This window comes from Festucalex cinctus, chromosome 3 (assembly GCF_051991245.1).
Source record: "Festucalex cinctus isolate MCC-2025b chromosome 3, RoL_Fcin_1.0, whole genome shotgun sequence".
NCBI lineage: Eukaryota > Metazoa > Chordata > Actinopteri > Syngnathiformes > Syngnathidae > Festucalex > Festucalex cinctus.
This window is the reverse complement of record NC_135413.1, coordinates 33,140,413-33,160,065: the sequence shown is the minus strand read 5'-3', so window position 1 is coordinate 33,160,065 and position 19,653 is coordinate 33,140,413. Positions and strand designations below refer to the sequence as shown.

The window sequence follows — 19,653 nt, the reverse complement described above, 5'->3', positions numbered from 1 at the left end:
GTTGTCACCTGGCAGAAGGCGGCAGATCCAGAAGATGAAGAGGAAGCGCAAAGAATCCATGGCAGAGCTGACAGACGGCTGACGAACGCTCGCACGCACACTCGCAGATCCACAAATGCGAACTCCACACTTGCCCGACACTCCTTTTATCTGCGAGGGGCGAGACCCAACCGCAGAAACAACAACACCCCCTCCAACCCGACCCGCCGTTTGTTCCTTTCCTGGACCTCGTCACTTCTTTGACTTTTTGTTTTTCGCCACCTTTCGTCCCCCGCTGCGGCCACAACAACAACAAAAAAAAAGGAAATGTGCAACACACATGGCAAAGGCGGCTACAACAATTCCTGGCAAGCAGCAACAAACTCAACAAGAAACAAATAATAATATATTTATTAAGCTTCTTGTCGCTAATTAAAACCGGCTGTGGTGGCTGATTTAATTTATTTTATTTTATTTTATAAAATTTATAAAATAACAAAAGAAATAATAAATGTATAAAACTTTTTGTTGCTAATTAAAACCGGCTGTGGTGGCTGATTTAATTTATTTTATTTTTTTTATAAAATTTATAAAATAATAACAAAAGAAATAATAAAAACCAAACTGAATAAAACTGAATAAAACCAACTGTGGTGGCTGATTTTTTTTTAATGTTATTTTTTTATGAAACTTCTAAAATGATCAAATAAAGAATAAAATTTAAATAAATAAATAAATAAATAAATACGATGCTTGTTGGTCTCTGTGTGCCCTGCGATTGGCTGGCAACCAGTCCAGGGTGTCCTCCGCCAACTGCCCAGAGCCAGCTGGGATAGGCGCCAGCACCCCCCGCGACCCTTGTGAGGAAGAAGCGGCCAAGAAAATGGATGGATGGAAATAAATAATACATTTATAAAACTTCTTTTTGCTCATTAAAACCGACTGTGGGACTGATTTTTTTATTTTATCTATTTTTTACAAAACTCATAAAATAATAATAAAATATATCATATTAAAATAAATAAAAAATAAATAAAAATAAATATAAAAACGATATTATAGTATCTTATTTTTAATTTCCATTTTCATTTTATTTGCATATTTCATAAACTCCTGTTAACATCAGAAATCTAAAAACATTCCATTTACGCTTGAACTAAAAAATAAAATAAAATAAAATGAATAAATAAATAAAAACTTTACTTGAATGTGTTATTGTTGTGCATTTTATTTATTTATTGATTGATTTTTACTAGGGTGACATTTACCATTTGTCTCGGGACTGCAGATGAAAAAATTGCTGTTTGGATCATTCTGACATATTTACAGAAATGTTTTTTCCATATGTATTGTCCCTGATACAAATCAATCAATCAATCAATCAATCAATTTGTATTTGGAGTTGTTTTCAGATAGAGTGCGCCCCCTACTGCACACTGAAATCTCCACACACGTGCACGATGACAAAAGAATTCAGTTCAGCGCACGCACGCACGCACGCGCACACACAGCCATAAAGCCAGCCAGCAGCGTGCGCGTGCGCGTCTGAGCACGTTGGAAACAACAAGTGGAAAGTTGCGGTCATGATTAACAGGAAGCAGACGCGGATGGAATTGGAATGACGTCATCGTCATCATCATCATCAAGTCCAACACTGAAAACAGTCACACATCAAATGGTGACTTTTGAACGAGAGTGCACGTCCTTCATGTGAGCTACAAGAAGGAATGTTCATTCATTCATTCATTCATTCATTCATTCAATGAGTGCAGATGTGAAATACAGTGAAAAGAAGACAAGAAGATGGTGGACATGTACGACGGCGTATTAGAAAAAAAAAAAAAAGAAAAGAAAAAGAAAAAAATGCATGAATTTGCGAGTTTAGAAATTGGCAAATTTGCAACATTCTAAAGTGGCAAATTTGCGAGAAAAAAAACTCGTAAATTATCAATTTTCTAAAGTGGCAAATTTGTGAGAAAGAACCTCGTAAATCTGCAAGTTTAGAAATTGGCAAATTTGCGACATCCTAAAGTGGCAAATTTGTGAGAAAAGAAAACTCGTAAATTTGTGACTTTCTAAAGTGACAAATTTGCAAGAATAAAACTCGTATACTAGCGATTTTCTAAAGTGTCAAATTTTCTATTCCTACCCCCACTAACTTATATCATGATAATGTACAATCAGCTATTATATATGATTAAAATAGAAAGGCAAGCAGATGACGAAAAATAACGAATAATTGCAAATAACCAGCGATATATGGAGCAATATTGCCAAATGAAAATAGAAGACAAATGGTGAAACGGGTCCGGGATCTTCACTGGAAATTCATTTGGTCACTTCCCAAAGATTTATTGAATGTTGTTCAAAGAAAAGATGACATAACACAAGACCCCGTTCCAAATATTTTTGGAACATGCGGCAGCCATCACATTTAAAAAGTGAATCATTCATCAGTTTTCGAGTCCTCATTGCTGCTGGTGCTTTACTGACCTCTGCTAGTCATGCTGAACATGAGAAAAAAAAGGATGAGCAGGAGAGATGACAGATTTTGGACTAACAATCCGCATAGAAATATTTCATGATGTCCTCCCACAACAATGTTAGCGTACAATGGAAAGTGCCATCGACTCGCTAACGCTAAATTAGCGCGCTACTCGCGGCACTTTGATCACTCCAAAGAACGACTTTTCATACAAAACGCTCAAGGAATGTTGGCAGAGAAGCATCTTTAAATTACTCACCGGCATATGCTCTTCCTAACTGCATAAAAAAAACAACTTTTGTTGGCATGATTTAGGATGTGACCTTTTTCTTCTACTCTCTAATGTGGCTCTAACTTGACAGTGTATCAGAACGCGTGGAGCCACACTGCCCCCAAGTGGCCAAATCGTGTACAACTATGAACAGCGCTCCTAATAAAGGCACACACAAACAAGGCACAGTATAAAATAATTTAAATCAATTTGGGGAAATTTAAATTCGATTCTGAATTGTTTTAGCACAATTATTCACACCCCTAATAAAAACGCCACGGAGAAAACAATGTACTCAAGTTTGGCGCACGTAGCGAGGGGCAACGCAAGATGGCCGCTGGTGGATTCACTTCTCCCGACAGCAAGGGGAATTTATTTCAACATATTTCTTCATAGATTTTTTTGAATTATTATTATTTTTAAAAAAAAATCATTTATTGGTGATTTTTTTTTATTTTGATTGTAGTAAAATTATTATTATTTTTTTACATGTTGCTTTTTCTTTGTTGCTGCCAATCAATCCACCAAAAAGCAACGTGTTGTCTTCTGGTCGCAGTTCTTTTTTTCTTTCTTCTTCTTTTTTGGCTGATCAGCCCAGAGCGTCCAAACCAACAGGCGTACGTCGCCCCCTGCCGGCACAGGGGCGCCATTGCGCCATGCGTTAGCATGTCAAGGGTGTTTTGCATTGTTTGTTAGCATTAAGCTAAGAGGGCTTGAAGGCAAAGTTTTGTTGTTTAACGAACACAAATGTAATTCTCTTTTGTTTTATGTTCAGTTTCAGCCATTTTGTTAGCGTCATAGCTTCTTTAGCATTTAGCCCCAGTCTTCCTGTTAGCATCATTGAATAACGAGAGTCGCCAAAAACGTCGTCTTGAAGAGTCAAACTTTATTTACAAAAATACTGAGAACCAAACAGTGGAGAGAGCGAGGAGGTCCAACATGTTTTCTTTGTATTGCTATCATTAGCAGCTAGCCCGCTAGTGGCTAGCGGCAGGCGATGACGATGCGATCCTCGGCGCGATGATGACGCGGCGCTTCTTCTCAGCTAGGCTAACGTTGCCGGCAGTGGCGACGTCTACTTCCTGCGGCGGGCGGCGGCTCCCTTCTTGCTGCTGCGGAACGGACAAACGAAAGCCACGTTAGCATGTTGAAATGTGAAACTTACACACGAACAAAAAAATGAAGTTATCGAATTAATACTGAACAAAATCTGAACTTTTCACTGCTAAAAATGGTTCAATGAGTCAAGTATCCCTTTAGTAAATAATAATAATAATAGAATTGCAATGGTGTAATGTGTCCTCCTGACCAGCGGCGGCGCTGTAACACCGACATGCTCAAAGATGTGACTTACAACTTGCTGAGCTCCTCCACTCTCTTGCGCAGGGTGGTGACCTGCAAACAAAGACCACGTCCATCGTTCCATCGTTTTCGACATTTAAAAATAAGAACGAGAATCCTATTTCTTGAGTGTGTTTTCAACGCTCACCTCATACTTCTGCTTCTTCAGCCGCTCCGTGTGGTCGAACTTCTCCGATTCCAGCTGACACATCCAATCGTACAGCTCGTTGATCTTGTCCCTGGAACAAACGATTACGACGACGTCAATCATTTGCCAATATGGAATCCATATTGTGTATTGGCGTATGTATGGAACCTGAGCTTGTCCTCGTTGAGATGGTCGATGTTGAGCTGCTTGCGTCTGGAGGCCAAAATCTTCTTCTTCTTCTCTCTCTCCGTCTCTTTCTTTCCTCCTCGCTTCTGGTCCGCCTGCGGCCGAGACAACAACAAAAAAAAAAAAAGTCACATCGGGGTCAGCGTCTAACGTCTCTTCCTTTGTCCAGATGTCCAAACATCCGTCTGACATCCATCGATCTGTTCATCTGTCCGTCCATCCATCCATCCACCCAACATCCGTTTGGTTGCCGTGGTGACGGCGCATGCGCGCATGCATGCGTGTGTGTACCCTCTGTAGATGGCTGCTGTAGGTGGCTCCCATGTTGGACAGCGCCGACTTCTTCTTGGCTTCATCCTCCGCCTTCTTCTTGGCGTCCGACTCCTCCTTGATGCGACGCTCCTCCTGCACACGCAAAAAACGATGAAGGGGAGGGATTTGGGGGGGGGGGGCGGAGTTTATATGGAGGACCAAAATGCCAAAATTCAAAATAAATAAATGACTAAATAAATAAATATATATAATTTAGAGATCTATTTTTTTAGATCCCTTTTTATTTTCACTTTTAGTCGTTTTTTTTTTTTTTTGATTTATTCATGTATTTCTTGATTGTGAATTTTGGCTGTTTTGGTCCTCCCCAGAGTTGAAGACGGACCTCCCGTCTGGCCTGGCGTTCCTTGTCCTTCTCGGCGCGGTCCCGCTGCTGCTCGGCCCGCTCGGCGCGACGCTTCTCCTGCGGGAAGTTGCCAAGTGTCACTTTGAAAGGAGGCGATCGCGTTCTTTCATGATCTGCGCCAAATCGATGACTTTTCATTGGCTGTACCTAATCAAGTGTCACAATCGGCAAGCGCAACGCCATTGCTTTTTTTTTTTTTTTTTTTTTTTGAAACAAATTGAAATCATAAGCCAAAACATGGCAAACATTTAACACAATAAACTTACAAGTCATACATAACAATCTCACAATAACAATTAAAGAAAAAAAATAGAAAAAATAAGAAAATAAAAAATTGGGGGCTTAAACTACTGTATATATAAATAATAAAAATAAAAAAATTGGGGTCTTATCTAATTAAGAAATATATATACATATATATATTTTTTTTTTAAAAAGCTAATGATTGACTTTTGCAAATTAAAAAAGTAATATCAAAAACAGACTTACTAAATTTACACTTATGAATCTAAAACTTAAAAAGCAAAATATATGAAAAGATTCATCAAACAAGATTCTTTTTCAAAGGAATTGTCACAGTTCTGACATCAAAAAAACAAAAATTCTGTAAGGAAAGGTGAAAATGATGCAGTGCAACACGATTGGTCGCCCGAGTGACGCTCACAATCCTCTCCTTGAGGGCGATAAGCTCCTCCTCCTCCTTCTTGCGGCATTCAAAGTGGGCGTCGATCAGGCCCTGCAGCTCCACCAGGTCTTTGTTCTGGCGCTTCTTCTGGATGTCCTGCGGGACGCGACCACAGCGGCGTCATGACATCAACGTCAACATGAATGAAATCTTTTTCTTTTTTTTTTTTTTTTTCCTTACCGCTTACGACGACAAATTACAGGCTCAACATTTGATTGGTTGACTAATTATTGTCCTTTAGTATTTGTTGAAAAACAACAGAAGGAAATTTTCATCTACAAAAACTATCATTATCAAACATTTTTTAGAATCAATAATCTGATTAATCGATTGAAGAATCTAGATAATCTCTTCATTTTAATTAAGGCAAAAAAATTATAAAAAATTAGCCTTTATAAACCAGTGATTGATGTTTATTTTGTGCTTCGTATTCATATAGTGATTAAAAAATGCTGGCAAAATTGACACCGAAGCAATTTTTCTTAAACACAAACGTGCTACCCGTGTCATTTTTGGTTGTGGATACAGAGACCACACTCATCCATTATTTATACAACTAAAAACGTTCAAATGTAATGAATTGATGGAGTTTAACCGCCTTAAAATAATGTAAAAAAGCCCATCAGGAAATTTTAGCAGTTAATATACAAAATCAGATTTCTAAAAAAAAAGGGAAAGTGAGCATAAATTAAGAGGAATAGACATTTTTTTCCAAACCTAAATACAGAACAAAACAAAAAGAAGGATGGATTTCAATTCTGTGGAACAATTTGGATTGTAAAACAAAATCTTCTCAGTCTATTTGGATTTTTGAAAAATGTATAAAAGCACATTTACTACAAAAGTATATATAGCACAAGGACATGCAGTTATTTTGTAGTATTGTTACTAGGGGTGTGAATTTCCTACTACCTGACGATTCGATTCGTATCACGATTCACAGGTCACGATTCGATTCGATACCGATTCATCCCGATACGAATTTATAAGTCGATTGTTGCGATTTTATTCATTCAAATTTAGAAAATACTCATCAGTGTAAGATTTGTATGAAAATGTATTATTTATTGATCTGAAACGTCAGTCTTATAATCTGTTTCATGTTTGAGCAGCATTAAAATAAAATATTAAGGCTTAATGTTCCGTTCATTTAACATTCTTCCATGCTTACGGTGTGAAATTTAGACGTTTTGTTGAATATTTTCCCATTAAAGATGGAAGTTTAAAAATCGATTCAGCCGCCTATTGAATCGATTCGAGAATTGCGCGATGTAGTATCGCGATATATTGCCGAATCGATTTTTTTTTAACACCCCTAATTGTTACACTAAGCGTCATTCATTTTGTGTCGATTTTTTTTTTATTAGGGACAGACATAAGTTTTACTTCTTTCTGTCCCCTTTCATTTCTTTTACTTTAAAGAGGAAATGAATTGAATTGAATTTTATTGAAAAACAAAAGGTAGATTGATGTTGGACTATGTTACCGGTTCGGTCGTTGTTTTCCAAAGTAAAAACAACAACAACAACAAAAGCGCTCGAAAAGATTACTCGATGATTAAAATAGTTGTCAATTAATTAGATCGTTATGACAGGTCTCCATCAAAGTGATGACGTAACGGCAGTTTTGGATTTATTGATCGCAGCGTAATGAGGGTTAGCTAACGAGGAAGAAAATATGAGATTTGAACGTTGAACGTTGTCACGACGAGAGAGAAAAACGTGAGAACATGACAAGCTATCGTATGACTGACTAAAGTCAAGTCAGCGCGGCCGAACTGGACCTGCTTGAGACGGCCTTGGGACTTTTGTGACAAAAGGTGAATGATGAGCTCACCTGTGCCGGCAACTTACGTCAAAGTCGACTTTCTCGCCCTCGGGGATCTTGGGAGCGCTCATCCTACGATCACATCGCAAATCTTTCCGTTGGCTTTTGAGAAGCGGTGACGTGAAAAAAGCTTTCGTGGTCATGCGACTTACTTGAACTTTGGCTTCTCCTCTGCGGGACGCAAGTCAAGATGGCGGCGGCGGTCGAGAAGGGGGAGGGGCACAAGTACATTGAATGCTTGTTAGAAGCCAAACGGATTATTAACGCTTTCAAATGATTAATCGGTGATTAGACTTTCAAAGGGGGGAGCAAACATATTAAAAAGATGATGACAGTGAATTTTCAAGCCATCGTTTTGTGATGTCCGACGTCAGTGGAGTACCACGTTGTGCCACAACTGGACGGTTGGCAGCACTGAGCTCAATTGGTGGAGATGCAGTGCAAATAACAGCAAAGAGAAGAAGAAGAAGTGAAACTAACGAAAAAATTCTAAAACTAAAATTCAAAAAACTATTTGTTTTAACAAAATGAAATGAAAACAAAAAATATTTTTAAAAAACCTAAACTACATTTTTTGTTTACAAAATTAAAGTCATTACAGTATAAATGTCCTTCGTTTTCATCAAAGGGTTCACTGTCTTATTAATGATTCTCCTCTTCAGTGTCGCTAACGGCTAACCGCTAACAAAATGTGTGCCGTCTTTCTCGTTGGTTTGACCACAAACTCGTCGTCGTCTTCTCTGTCGATTGGACGGGCAAAGTCACATGATCACAAGGGTCCTCTCCCATTGGCCGGCTGCTTCATGCGGCTAGCATGCAGCTAACGGGCGGTGGGGAGTCGTTAGCATCTCATCATATTCTTTCATCCTTTTTTTTTCTGCCACTAGCGCTTGTTTGTTTGTTTTTGACACTTTCTGACATTTTGGACACGATTGTGCCAAACTCCAAAGTTGAAATATGAAAAAGTTTTATTGTGAAAAGAACATACCTTCCTCTTCAAAGGCAGAATAGAAAATAAAAATGTTAGCTTTGCTGCTAGCAAGCAAACTTGAGGCTAAATGCTAAAAAAAAAAAAAAAGCTCAAAGTTGGCGTCCATTTTGTGTTGATGATCGCTGTTCAATCATCAACGCTATCGAAGGAATACAAACTGATTTCAGCAAATAAGGTTTTAATTCTCATAAGTTAATTGACCAGATAATCAAAAGGAGCAACAACAATGGAAAAAAACTGAAGCTGATGATGACGCATCGTTCTCGGATGACGAGCCAAATAAAAAGCAAGTAGCGCGTACGCTAACGTGAAAAGTTCAACTGGTTTTCAGTGCGCTACCACCATTTTCAAATGTCACTTATTAGCTTCTATCAAACTAAATTTGAGTCGCTATCATTGAAAACACAAAATCAAGTCTTCACTTATTATACAAGGAATGATATGAAAATGATCCATAAACATGAATGTGGAAATGAAGCTAGCTGCGAGTTTTTAACTTTGCCCAGAGGTGAAAGGAAGGTAAGTTAGCATTAGCGTTAGCATTAGCATTAGCGTGATAGAATACCTTCCTGGCCCGCCCTCCCCCGTCCATGCCTCGTACATTGGGGATCATCCTCATCTGCTTCCGCTTCGGGTTCTACCTCAGGTTCCGCTTCCGCTTCGGGTTCTACCTCAGGTTCCGCTACCGCTTCGGGTTCTACCTCAGGTTCCGCTACCGCTTCGGGTTCTACCTCAGGTTCCGCTACCGCTTCGGGTTCTACCTCAGGTTCCGCTACCGCTTCGGGTTCTACCTCAGGTTCCGCTACCGCTTCGGGTTCTACCTCAGGTTCCGCTTCCGCTTCGGGTTCTACCTCAGGTTCCGCTTCCGCTTCGGGTTCTACCTCAGGTTCCGCTACCGCTTCGGGTTCTACCTCAGGTTCCGCTTCCGCTTCGGGTTCTACCTCAGGTTCCGCTTCCGCTTCGGGTTCTACCTCAGGTTCCGCTACCGCTTCGGGTTCTACCTCAGGTTCCGCTTCCGCTTTGGGTTCTACCTCAGGTTCCGCTACCGCTTCGGGTTCTACCTCTGGCTCAACTCGAGAGCCGCCTCGACCTCCTCTACACCACATGCGCTTAATTCATGGAGGCAAAGCGACGGAAACGTTTGGCTCTCAAAGTGGTGGGCGGATCGATCCAAATATCGAGATTATCGATACCAAGTCGGTCAAACCGATAACGGCTTTGAACGTGTGACATCACGCCACTTTTAGCATCTCATCTTTGTAGTCGATTGCATGAACACATACAATATTGGACTTGGAAAATCATTTCTTTTCTATGTTGTGTTATGTTTTATATTTGCATGATCATCTTTAGCATCTTGTTTATTTCGGTCAAAAAAGGCAGAATTGTTTTTATGTGTATATGATAAAGTATTTGTTTACATTTCTTTTCATATGATCACTCTCTGTGCACTTTGTTTAAAAAATTATTTTGTTATGGTTGGAATATTTTTTTTGCGGGGGGGCATTGATAAAGTATTTTATAAAGTATTTTCTATCTATCAATAAACTTTGTCCTAATTTTGTCGTTTTAAAAAAAAAGGAAACTTCACAAAAACACTTAAAGGTTGAAATTTGATTGTGAATAAGCAATTTAAAAAAAATTCTCCATAATTTTCAAGAAGTATCGATATCGGCGATACCGAATCCTGTATTTATCTGGTATCGTATCGATAACAAAATTTGCAGCATCACACACCACTAATTATTATGTAAAATACACAATCACAACAGTTTACAATTAGTGCTAAAAAAAAAAAAACACAAAAGAGAATTTAGAAGCATTTTTAATATTTGTAAGTTTCTGAACAGTATATGAGAAAATACTTGTTTAAATTTCTTTACCTATGATCACTTTGTGCACTTTGTTGAAGAACATTAATTTTATTTTTGTTGTTGTTATTGTTATTGTTATTATTTTTTGTTGTTGTATGTTTTTGGGGGGACAAAATATTGATAAAGTATTTTCTATTGATCAATAATTTGGCCTTTGTTTAAAAAGGAAACAACACAAAAAAAAACACTTAAAAGGTTGAAATTTGTGAATAAGCAATTCAATCACTCAGCTAACTTAATTTTAAAAAAATAATTATATACCATAATTTTCAAAAAAATATCGGTATCGGCGATACTGGACCTGTATTAGCTTGGTATCGGATCGATACCAAAATTTGCAGTATCGCACACCACTATCGGGGGGTCAATTTTTTTCCCCCCAAGTGAAATGGGAGGGTTTTAGGACCAAGGGGAAGATTTAAAATTGAGGGTGTCCAGACATCCTGATTTAGGCAGGACAAGTCCTACTTTTCAGTGATGCGTCCTGCGTCCTGTGCAAGCCAAAGCAGGACGCAGGTTTGTCGTCCTTTTTCAAGAAAATGAGCCGCAGTTGAGTTGATGTGACCCAACATCAGGCCCCACCCCCACGTTTGTCACAACTGGTCTGTGATTGGCCGAGAGCGGCTTCAGTTAAAAAATCATTGGTTGAATGAATGCGAACAAAAAGTTCACGTGTGGCTAACTGACTAACGTCATATCCTCGCCGTCTTCTTTGACAGCAACCAAACGGCAGCAAAAAGCAGCGCTAGCAAAAAAAAAAAAAAAAGCCAAAACGTCGGACATGTTTTCCTATCGAATGGATGAAAGAGCACAATTTCCTGGCGGCGGTTTCTGCACGCTTTGCCGGTGCGATGCGGATGTGAGCAATCAGCACAAAGCAGACATTGAAGGTCACGCGGGAGCGGAAAAGCATAAAAGCAAGTAAAGGAGGTGAGCGGAAAGTTCACCGGAATAAGGACAATTGAAAATGTGTCACACAGAAGTGATGTCATCACGCAGCAGCCAATAGAAAAGCACTAAAAGATGACGTCGCTCGCATGGTGGTTTTTCAATATTGCGCACAAGTCATACACATTTTTAAAAATCTAAAACTAATACTGAAACTAACTCAAACTGAACTAAAACGAAGCTAAAAACTAAACTAAAATATCTAAATTAAAAAAACAACAACAACAACTCAAAATGAAATAAAAACTAACTAAAAAGAAAAATTCCAAGTCTATAATAACCAAGCCGGTAAGTAGCTTCTTTGCTCATTTTGATTGGCTCAAAACTTCACTAGGGAGTCGGAGTGTGACAATATATCGATACCGCGATAAATCGTGATACTTTGTCTCCAGATAGATTATCAAAACGCCATATTTGTTGTTAATATACAGCCACTAGAACGGCTCCATTGTTGATGACTTATTGAGCAATTACTTGGCGGGCCACTAGGGGGAGCGACTCATAAGAGTGACAGGGAAATGGACGCAAGTCTTCAGGCGAAGAAGACTCATGACATTAATTATGATTATTATTATGAATAGTATTTTATTAATGTAAATATATTTTGTATTTATATTATATTTATTTATATTATTATATTATTAAATTTTTTCTATTATTTATTTGATTATTTATTTGATTATATATTTATTTATTTATTATTTATTTTGTTTATATTATTTTCCGATGAGTTTTATCGGACATTATTGTGGATTTATTACGACTGCCGACCTCCAGTTTGAGAACCACGAGCAGAGAAGCGGCAAGTTTAGGGGCGGGAACAGGAAGTGGCGAGGACCAACCGGGCGGTCCCACAGGCTGTTAGGAAGCGCAAACGTTGCTGGAAGGCGGCGTCAGGGGTTAATTCAGCAAGTGGGAACAGGAAGCCGTTAGCCGTTAGGTTTTAGCGCGAGGGTCTTACCATCGTACTCTTCACGGCGGCCCGAGAAAGAGAAGGAGCAGAAAGACATTTACAAAAACAAAAAGAAAAACAACAAAAAGATCCCACCGGCGTCCCCGCGGTCAAAACGCCAGCGAGTGCGCCGGCGGGATCCATGCGGGCCGTCATGCCGAAGCTGCAGTTGCCGCCACGAGCCAGCAGGAGTCAAGCCGGACCGCCGGCAGCAGCGAGACAAGACGACTGAGGACCATGACGAGCGTCACGACTATTGTGACGACGATGACGATGATGATGATGATGATGATGATGATGTGAAAGACGAGCCCGTGACGTCCGCTCGTACTTACCGTCCGCCTGATCGCTGGGGACACAAGAAGACACAAGATGAGAACAGAAGGAGCGCTGGGGATGACAAGAAAACAGATGGCAGACGCAAAACGGAAGGCGAGCGAGCAGAGGAAAGAGAAGACACAGTGAGACCAAAAAAAAAAAAAGGACACCGGTGGAGACGAGAAGATAAAAAATGATACAAATCGAAGAGACCATTTCACAAAGCAGGTTCAATAAAACTGAACGAGTTCAGGTAGGATTGGAAACTGCGTTTTCAAAACTCGACGTTTTCGGTTCCACTCCAGCTGAGTTATATCAACGCTGAGTAGTTGCACCATGTTGACTTATGCTGCATTCGAGGATGCTCAGAAGTTTCCGAGTTCAAACCAGGAAGTGTCTACGGGAACGCCCCCTCCAACTCGGAAATTCCACTTGAGTGGAAAATGAGTTTAGAACACAATTTATCACGATCCGCCATTTTGTTTGTTTACTTTCGCCTCGAACGCTTTCAGGTCAGAACTGGGGAAAACCAACTCGGAAATATCCGACTTCCGACCATCCTCCAATGCAGCATTAGTATGCTAATGCTAGCCAGTTCAGCACGCTAACACACAGCAAAGCCCAGGTTTTTCATTTTAGCACTAAAACGGATCGGTTTTCAACTATGAAACATAAAAAGCACAGAATTTGCATAAAAATATACACTTTTTTTTTTCTTTTAACACTGCTATGTGGCACAATAGTAACCTTAGCACGAGCCAAGCATGCTAACGCTAGCTAAGCATGATAACATGTAAAATGCATTTATTGTTTTATTATTACAGCTTTTTTTTTTTCTTATTACCACAAAAGCTAAGAAACACAAAAGTATACTAGCAACATTGGAGCTAGCTAATTAAGAATGATGCTAGTTGGCTAAATATGCTAACAGATGTACATTTTGAGGGGAAGCAGGAATGACAGCGTTTAAAGACACCAAACTACGGAACTGTATGGAATGATTATGAAATAAGATCAAAACAATAAAGGAAGCAAAACTGTGAGAAGGTAAATTTGCTGGAGTTCAAAATGAGTTTTGAGGAACAAAATAAACATTTTTTTTATCGCTATCCATTGTTTTGGTTGTTTACTTTCGCCTCAAACGCTTTCAAGGTTTGGAACTGGGAAAAAAACAACTCAGATATATCCGAATTCTGACCACCCTCGTATGAAGCATTTAAAGACCACCTCAATGGCAACGGGGAAGCTTTTTTTTTTTTTCCCTCTCAACCGAAAATCTTAATGCAATCATATGATGAAATGAATTGTCGTGTGTGGCTGAAAGGAGGCGGGGACAAGGGAAAAACTCGAGCTTCATTGTGGAAAACCTGCTCGCGAACAGGTTCATTGGACCGGGTTACTACGGTAACTGACCGAGACCTTAAATGACCTCTTTTTATGAAACGGGCTCAAGTTACCAATTTTCCTCCGGTTTCAGTTTCCTCCCTCTCTGAAACCGAAAAAGCAGAGTTTCCCCACATTTAACGGTTTCTCCATCCACGTTTCTCACTAAACCTGCTTTATGAAATGCACCCCAGAAGAACAACATTGAGGACACGGGATGAGAAATGAGGTCACAACGGCGCACGCGAAATGAAGACACGAGAGGATAAAAGAGAAACGAGGATGCTAATGAGGACAAAAGGAGACACAGAGAGACAAGGACAACGGAGGACACAAATGGAGGACACAAAAGGAGACGAGGAGAGAAAGAAGGACACAACAGAGGACACAGAATGAGGACATAATGAGGACAGGAGAGCTAAAGGAGAAGGCATGAGGAGACCAGTAGAGGACACCATAGAAGACAGACAAGACAAAAGACGACTGAAAAAGTCTGGCGTCGAGGAGATGAGAGGAAAGAAACAAGTTGATACAAGAGCAGAAGTAAGCACAAAAATAGAGGAGACGAGGACAGAAAAGAGGACAAGTTGTTAGGAGAGGGGACAAAAAAAAAAAAAAAAAAGACCACAAAAATCGGCGACCCGAAGCAAAACGCGAGTGTTGTTGTTGTTGTTGTTGTTGTTGTACCGTGGGACTTACTAGTCTTCGGTGTCAGACATGTTGAAAGTGGACGTTAACAACCTGAAAGTCAAAACAAGAAAACATTTTCAAACTCGCGGCAACAAAATTGATTTTCGGCCGATTTGCGTACGAAAGCGCTCACGTTATTCGGACGCATTTACAGGCGACGTCTTGACTTGAGTTGGCGACAAGATGCCTTTTATTTAAAGCTCAGCTTTCAAATAACTGACACAAGCCCCGCCCCCCTCCCTCCACCACACAAACATTTCACACCCCCGCACGCCCCACCCTCCCGTCGCCAAACCAAAAGCAGCATAAAAATGTGCGCGGCTGCCACTGGTGTCAGATGGCGCAAGTTTCGAGTTTGCAAAAAAATCGTCAACAGCTTAAAATTAGACATAGGAAATAAAACCCGTCGGCACACCCCAATTTTACAATTACAAGATGCTGTTGTATCGTATTTTGATCGTTTCAGAAAGGCAAAGAGGTTAGTTGCACATTAATCGTGACCTAAAACAAAACATATATCACATGCGATCATGTCGTATATCGATTCTCTTGCAATAGTTTAGCACAAAATTATTTCATATCGTATCGCGACCGGCAACAATTCATCCAATCAGATGAGAGCGCTGACATAATATGATCAAAATCTTAATCTAAGACTATACTGTAATAATAACGACCTATCATATGATGTGGTTAAAATATCGTAAATTACTAGCAACTGTTCATCCAATCAGATGAGAGATTCATTTCACAATCGTTTAACTCGCCCGGCAACACTTTGCCCAATCAAAGCGTAGCGCGTGGAAAAGTAATCATAAATTTACTATCCTAATCGTGTCGTATTGCATTGTATCATTAAATTAATTGAATTGAATTGACTAGAATCGAACAGAAATAATTTGTGTTCGCTAACAGAATCGAATTAACTGGAACTGATTCAAAATGGAATCAAGTATCATATTGTGGTAGCGATTAACATGCCCGGTGACAGTTTATCCAATCAAATGAGTACATCAAATTGATTGGAACAACATAGCATAGCATAGCGTAGCGTAGCGTAGCGTAGCGTAGCGTAGATGCTACATGTGAGTGATAGAGTGAAGAGTTGATCCAATGAGCAGAGGAGCTTAGGCACACATTATTCCGATTATCACGTTCCTCCGTCTATTTCCGAGTGGCAGCTGCGCGGCGCCCACCCGACTCGGGTTTCCCGGAACGCCGTCCCCGGGATCCGGTTCCTTCCTTGGAGGAGGTCCCTCGCCTTCCACCTGCCGCCGCCGGCTCCTTATGCGGCCGCCTGCTGGCTTCCTTCAATCACGACCCGTCTTGACCCGCCGACCTCATGACTCCCCGCTGACTCGGCCTTTGGCAAAAAAGGGTCCTGGCGTCCCGCCTCCCCAACGTTGACCACGGGAATGTGTTGACGTGAGCTCCTCGCCCCCGTCTGGAGACCTTTTTGCCGCCCGTCTCAGCGCTAAAGTGTTGATCCCGCCGCCATGTGGCTGCGTGCCACGCCCCATTTGCGGCTTCGCAAAATAGACGCTGGCGACCCTCGGGGACGGCGAGAGCGGAAAAACGACACGGTCGGAACCATCTGCCGTTGATCCCTCAAGAGGCAAACAAACGCTTTGACTGAGCCAACAAACATTAAAAGCCGACATTGGAAGTTCGACTTAATCGACTGGCGCCTACCAAACGATCCAACGCATAACACAACGTCAAAGACAACACAGGAAGCTTAATAGGAAAGTAGAAGTTGAAGAAGCGTTTTCAGTAGACTGACACCAACACAGGAAGTTCTACTCGAACCAAATGACCTTGAAAAATTTCCTTCCAAAAATGATCAACGGATAGAAAACAAATACTTAACAGTCGTAGGAAATCGCAATGTGCTATTACTGCTGAGCTATTTTTAAAACAGGCAAGCGGGCTGCTCAAGTGGTCCTTGGGGGGGGCCACTGTGTGGGGGGCCACTGTGTGGGTGACCCCCCCCCTCCGATCTAAATGAACCCTCCAAACCTGCCAACACAAAGCAACGACATCGGAATCAACAGTTGAGTGGACTTGACAGCTTTCCGTGTAAATCCGACACAGTCCACCAAAGACCACACGAGCGGTTCTACTAGAACAGGGCTGGGCAAAGGTGGTCCTCGAGGGCCGGAGTCCTGCAGGTTTTGCGTGTTTCCCTTCACAACACAGCTGATATATGATCAGCTCGTCAGCGAGCTCCGCATATGCCCGATAACGATCTTGTCGATTGGAATCAACTTGTGTTGGAAGAGGGAAACCTCCAAAACCTGCAGGACTCCGGCCCTCGAGGCCCGTCCCTGTACGAGGACCTCAAAGTGAACTTGACCGACAGCTGTCCTGGTGACAACATGGTGGATGGATTTGAGTTTCACACTTGGACTGGAAACAGAACAGAATGATTGGAGGCTTTAGGACCGGGATTACAGGTTTGGGACCAGGATTACCGGATCACTTCAAGTCACTAGCATGGATAGTTGAGCAAAGATACATTATTTGTTGTCAAAAATCTGTTTTTGGACTATGGAAGTGAAATTTAATACCTGATGATGTCACACAGCACACTTCATAGGAAATCACTGGATTAAAAGACTATTTTAAGACTATAGAACCAGGATTAGGATTAGAATTGAGATTTGGACTTTCTTACCTGAGCTAAAAGCTGGAAGAAACGTGAAGCGTGGAGGTCCCCCGCTGGCGCAGAGCGGCTGTCAGCTTCTCCTGATTATGTTCTTGTGTTATAGTGACACTGGATCCGCCAGGCATCCTCATTGGCCGAGGAGTCGGGCAGGAGGGTCCGTCTCGGTGACGCTAAGCGACCCCTCCTTCCTTCTCAAGGTCCTCAATAAGGAGATGCCAGCACCTGGGCGGGGAGGACGCAAGCTGGCTCAAGTTTGGACAAGAACCAGCTGGAAGTCTTTGGGCTATTCTGGGAACACGGCATGAGGCCAGCACATTTCACAATCAGCAAGAAGAAGAAGAAGAAGAAGAAGAAACAGATGCTCTCTAAATCAGGCTTCCTCACTCCTGGACCTCGAGAGCCGGAGTCCTGCAGGTTTGAGATGTTTCCATCCTCGAACATGGTTGATTTTGAAGGATCAGGATCTGGATCTGGATCTGATTAGAGGAATCAGCTGTGTTGGAGGACGGATGTCGAAAACCTGCAGGAGTCCGGCTCCTGAGAATCAGGAGTGAGGAAGCCTGTTAGAAATGCTCACCTTAAATTTTGTAGTGATCTGGTCTCCAAGTTGTTCTCTCAGGGTTCTGCCATGAAAGTAATCTTGAGGATTGGGGAATCCAGCAGGTCCAGAAAGTTTATTTAAAAAAAAAAAAAAAAAAAAAAAAAAACCTGAACCAGTTTTGGCTTTAGTCACAGGTGTTTCGACGCAACAAGTGGAGATGAGCTCGTTGACCTGCCGGTTGAGTAGAAGCACCTGTGGCTAAAGCCAATCGCTTTGAGGGTTTGGACTTTCTGGACCTGCTGGATTCTCCAACCCTGCTCATCTTCTTACCCTTCTCCAATGTTCTACCTCTCAAGCTTCTTGAACATCCTCCCCTGAAACAAACGTTCTCCTGGTGACGTTCACCTCGCAGCATTCTTCAACATCCTGCTTGACTCTCAAATTGCTCCTCAAAATGTTTCCGCTCAGAATTCTCTCGACGTTCTCTCCAGATTCTTCATACTTTTCTTAAGGTCCTTGAACATTCTCCTCTTCAAATTTGTGTTTTTAACGCGCTCCTCTCAAGAATCGAATTGAAAAAGTTTATGGAATGTTCTCATCTGGATGTTCTTCTCCTCAACATTCTTCTTGGAACATTTTTCCTCTCCGGATTTTGATTGTATTGATCGAATGATTGACGGTAAACAATTTTTTAACTGTTGAGAAAATGGATTTGGGCTTTGAAAGAAAGTCCTGTTATGACAGATCTGACATCCTTCCACTTGGGGGTGCTGCAGTCGCACTGAATGAAGTGAGGGAAACTGGGACCGCCTCCTAACACACCCCCACAAAAGGCACACACACACACTTTTAGGTTCCATGCCAGTGGACTCCATCCATAGAAAATGAACTACAACATAAAATAACAAAATGCAAAATATGTCATGTAGCAATAAGGAGTGTAAAAATGGAGTCAACATTTTTGACCTCCAGTATATTTGAACATATTTGTAAGTACATTCGAATCCATTTGAGCATATTTACGAATATGTTCAAACATGCTGGTAGGCTCAATGTGACAAACATGACATTTTTCCCATAATGCAACAGCGTATTACGTGCACCAGTTCATTTCTCGTTGCATTATGGGAAATTATGCCAACCCTAAATCACATGCACTGTGCAGACGAGGGGTGCACCGATCACAATTTTGCGGCCGATCCCTGATCTTCTAAAAATTCTGACCTGCCGATCTCGATTTTTGCCGATCGCAATTTTTTTTTTTCCATAAGCAGCCACCTTCAGTGTTCCAATCTTATCGATTCATTCGACGACAACTCTTCACTAGCAGCCGTGTCGTTTGTCATAAAGGAACTAGAACTCCTTCCGGCTTCCGTGTCTAAGAATCATGGGAAATGTAGTCGTATTAGCCTAATGTTGCCTAAAGCAAGGTAAACTTTTCTGGCGTCATATTTCCAATGTTACTATGCGGGACGGACGCAAGGTTCCAAAAACCGCCGGGACTGACCAAAAGAGCTTGGATGATGCCGAGTGCATTTAGCGCTGTTGATAGCACCCAAGCTAGCATTTAGCATTAGCTCAAAACCTCAAACAGTTATGATTCATGTGTATCGGAAGGCTGAGCTGGGAGGTGGGGTCTTTTGCAGGTGCAGTCAGGTCCCCTGGGGGCCCCCCTGAGCCCGCTTTTGGA

General features: G+C 41.2%; 2 protein-coding genes across 10 annotated transcripts in view; both read right to left on the bottom strand.

The window, feature by feature from the left end:
• LOC144016557 (integrin alpha-11-like) overlaps nt 1-183 on the bottom strand; it is a 44,419-nt gene extending 44,236 nt beyond the window's left edge. For both annotated transcript variants that reach the window (XM_077517830.1, XM_077517831.1), the window contains exon 1: nt 9-183. In XM_077517830.1, the coding sequence (XP_077373956.1) occupies nt 9-60 (52 nt within the window). In that variant the 5' untranslated portion in view covers nt 61-183. The remainder of the gene's footprint in view (nt 1-8) is intronic.
• Nucleotides 184-3,601: 3,418 nt separating this feature from the next.
• Nucleotides 3,602-17,699, bottom strand: LOC144016556 (troponin T, fast skeletal muscle isoforms-like). 8 transcript variants are annotated; one of them, XM_077517824.1, is made up of 12 exons: nt 17,432-17,699; nt 14,764-14,805; nt 12,699-12,712; nt 7,751-7,769; nt 7,625-7,670; nt 5,751-5,867; nt 5,066-5,143; nt 4,702-4,815; nt 4,393-4,505; nt 4,225-4,315; nt 4,090-4,130; nt 3,602-3,847 (listed from the first exon to the last, which is right to left on the bottom strand). In XM_077517824.1, exons 2-12 carry the CDS (start codon nt 14,781-14,783, stop codon nt 3,811-3,813), a joined length of 690 nt encoding a protein of 229 aa, XP_077373950.1. In that variant the 5' UTR covers nt 14,784-14,805; nt 17,432-17,699; the 3' UTR covers nt 3,602-3,810. The 8 variants fall into 8 exon arrangements, with proteins under 8 accessions (XP_077373950.1, XP_077373951.1, XP_077373952.1 ...); XM_077517825.1 differs by lacking the exon at nt 17,432-17,699 and adding an exon at nt 15,951-16,076; XM_077517826.1 differs by lacking the exon at nt 14,764-14,805 and having other exon boundaries at nt 17,432-17,482.
• Between the last annotated feature and the right edge of the window lie 1,954 nt (nt 17,700-19,653).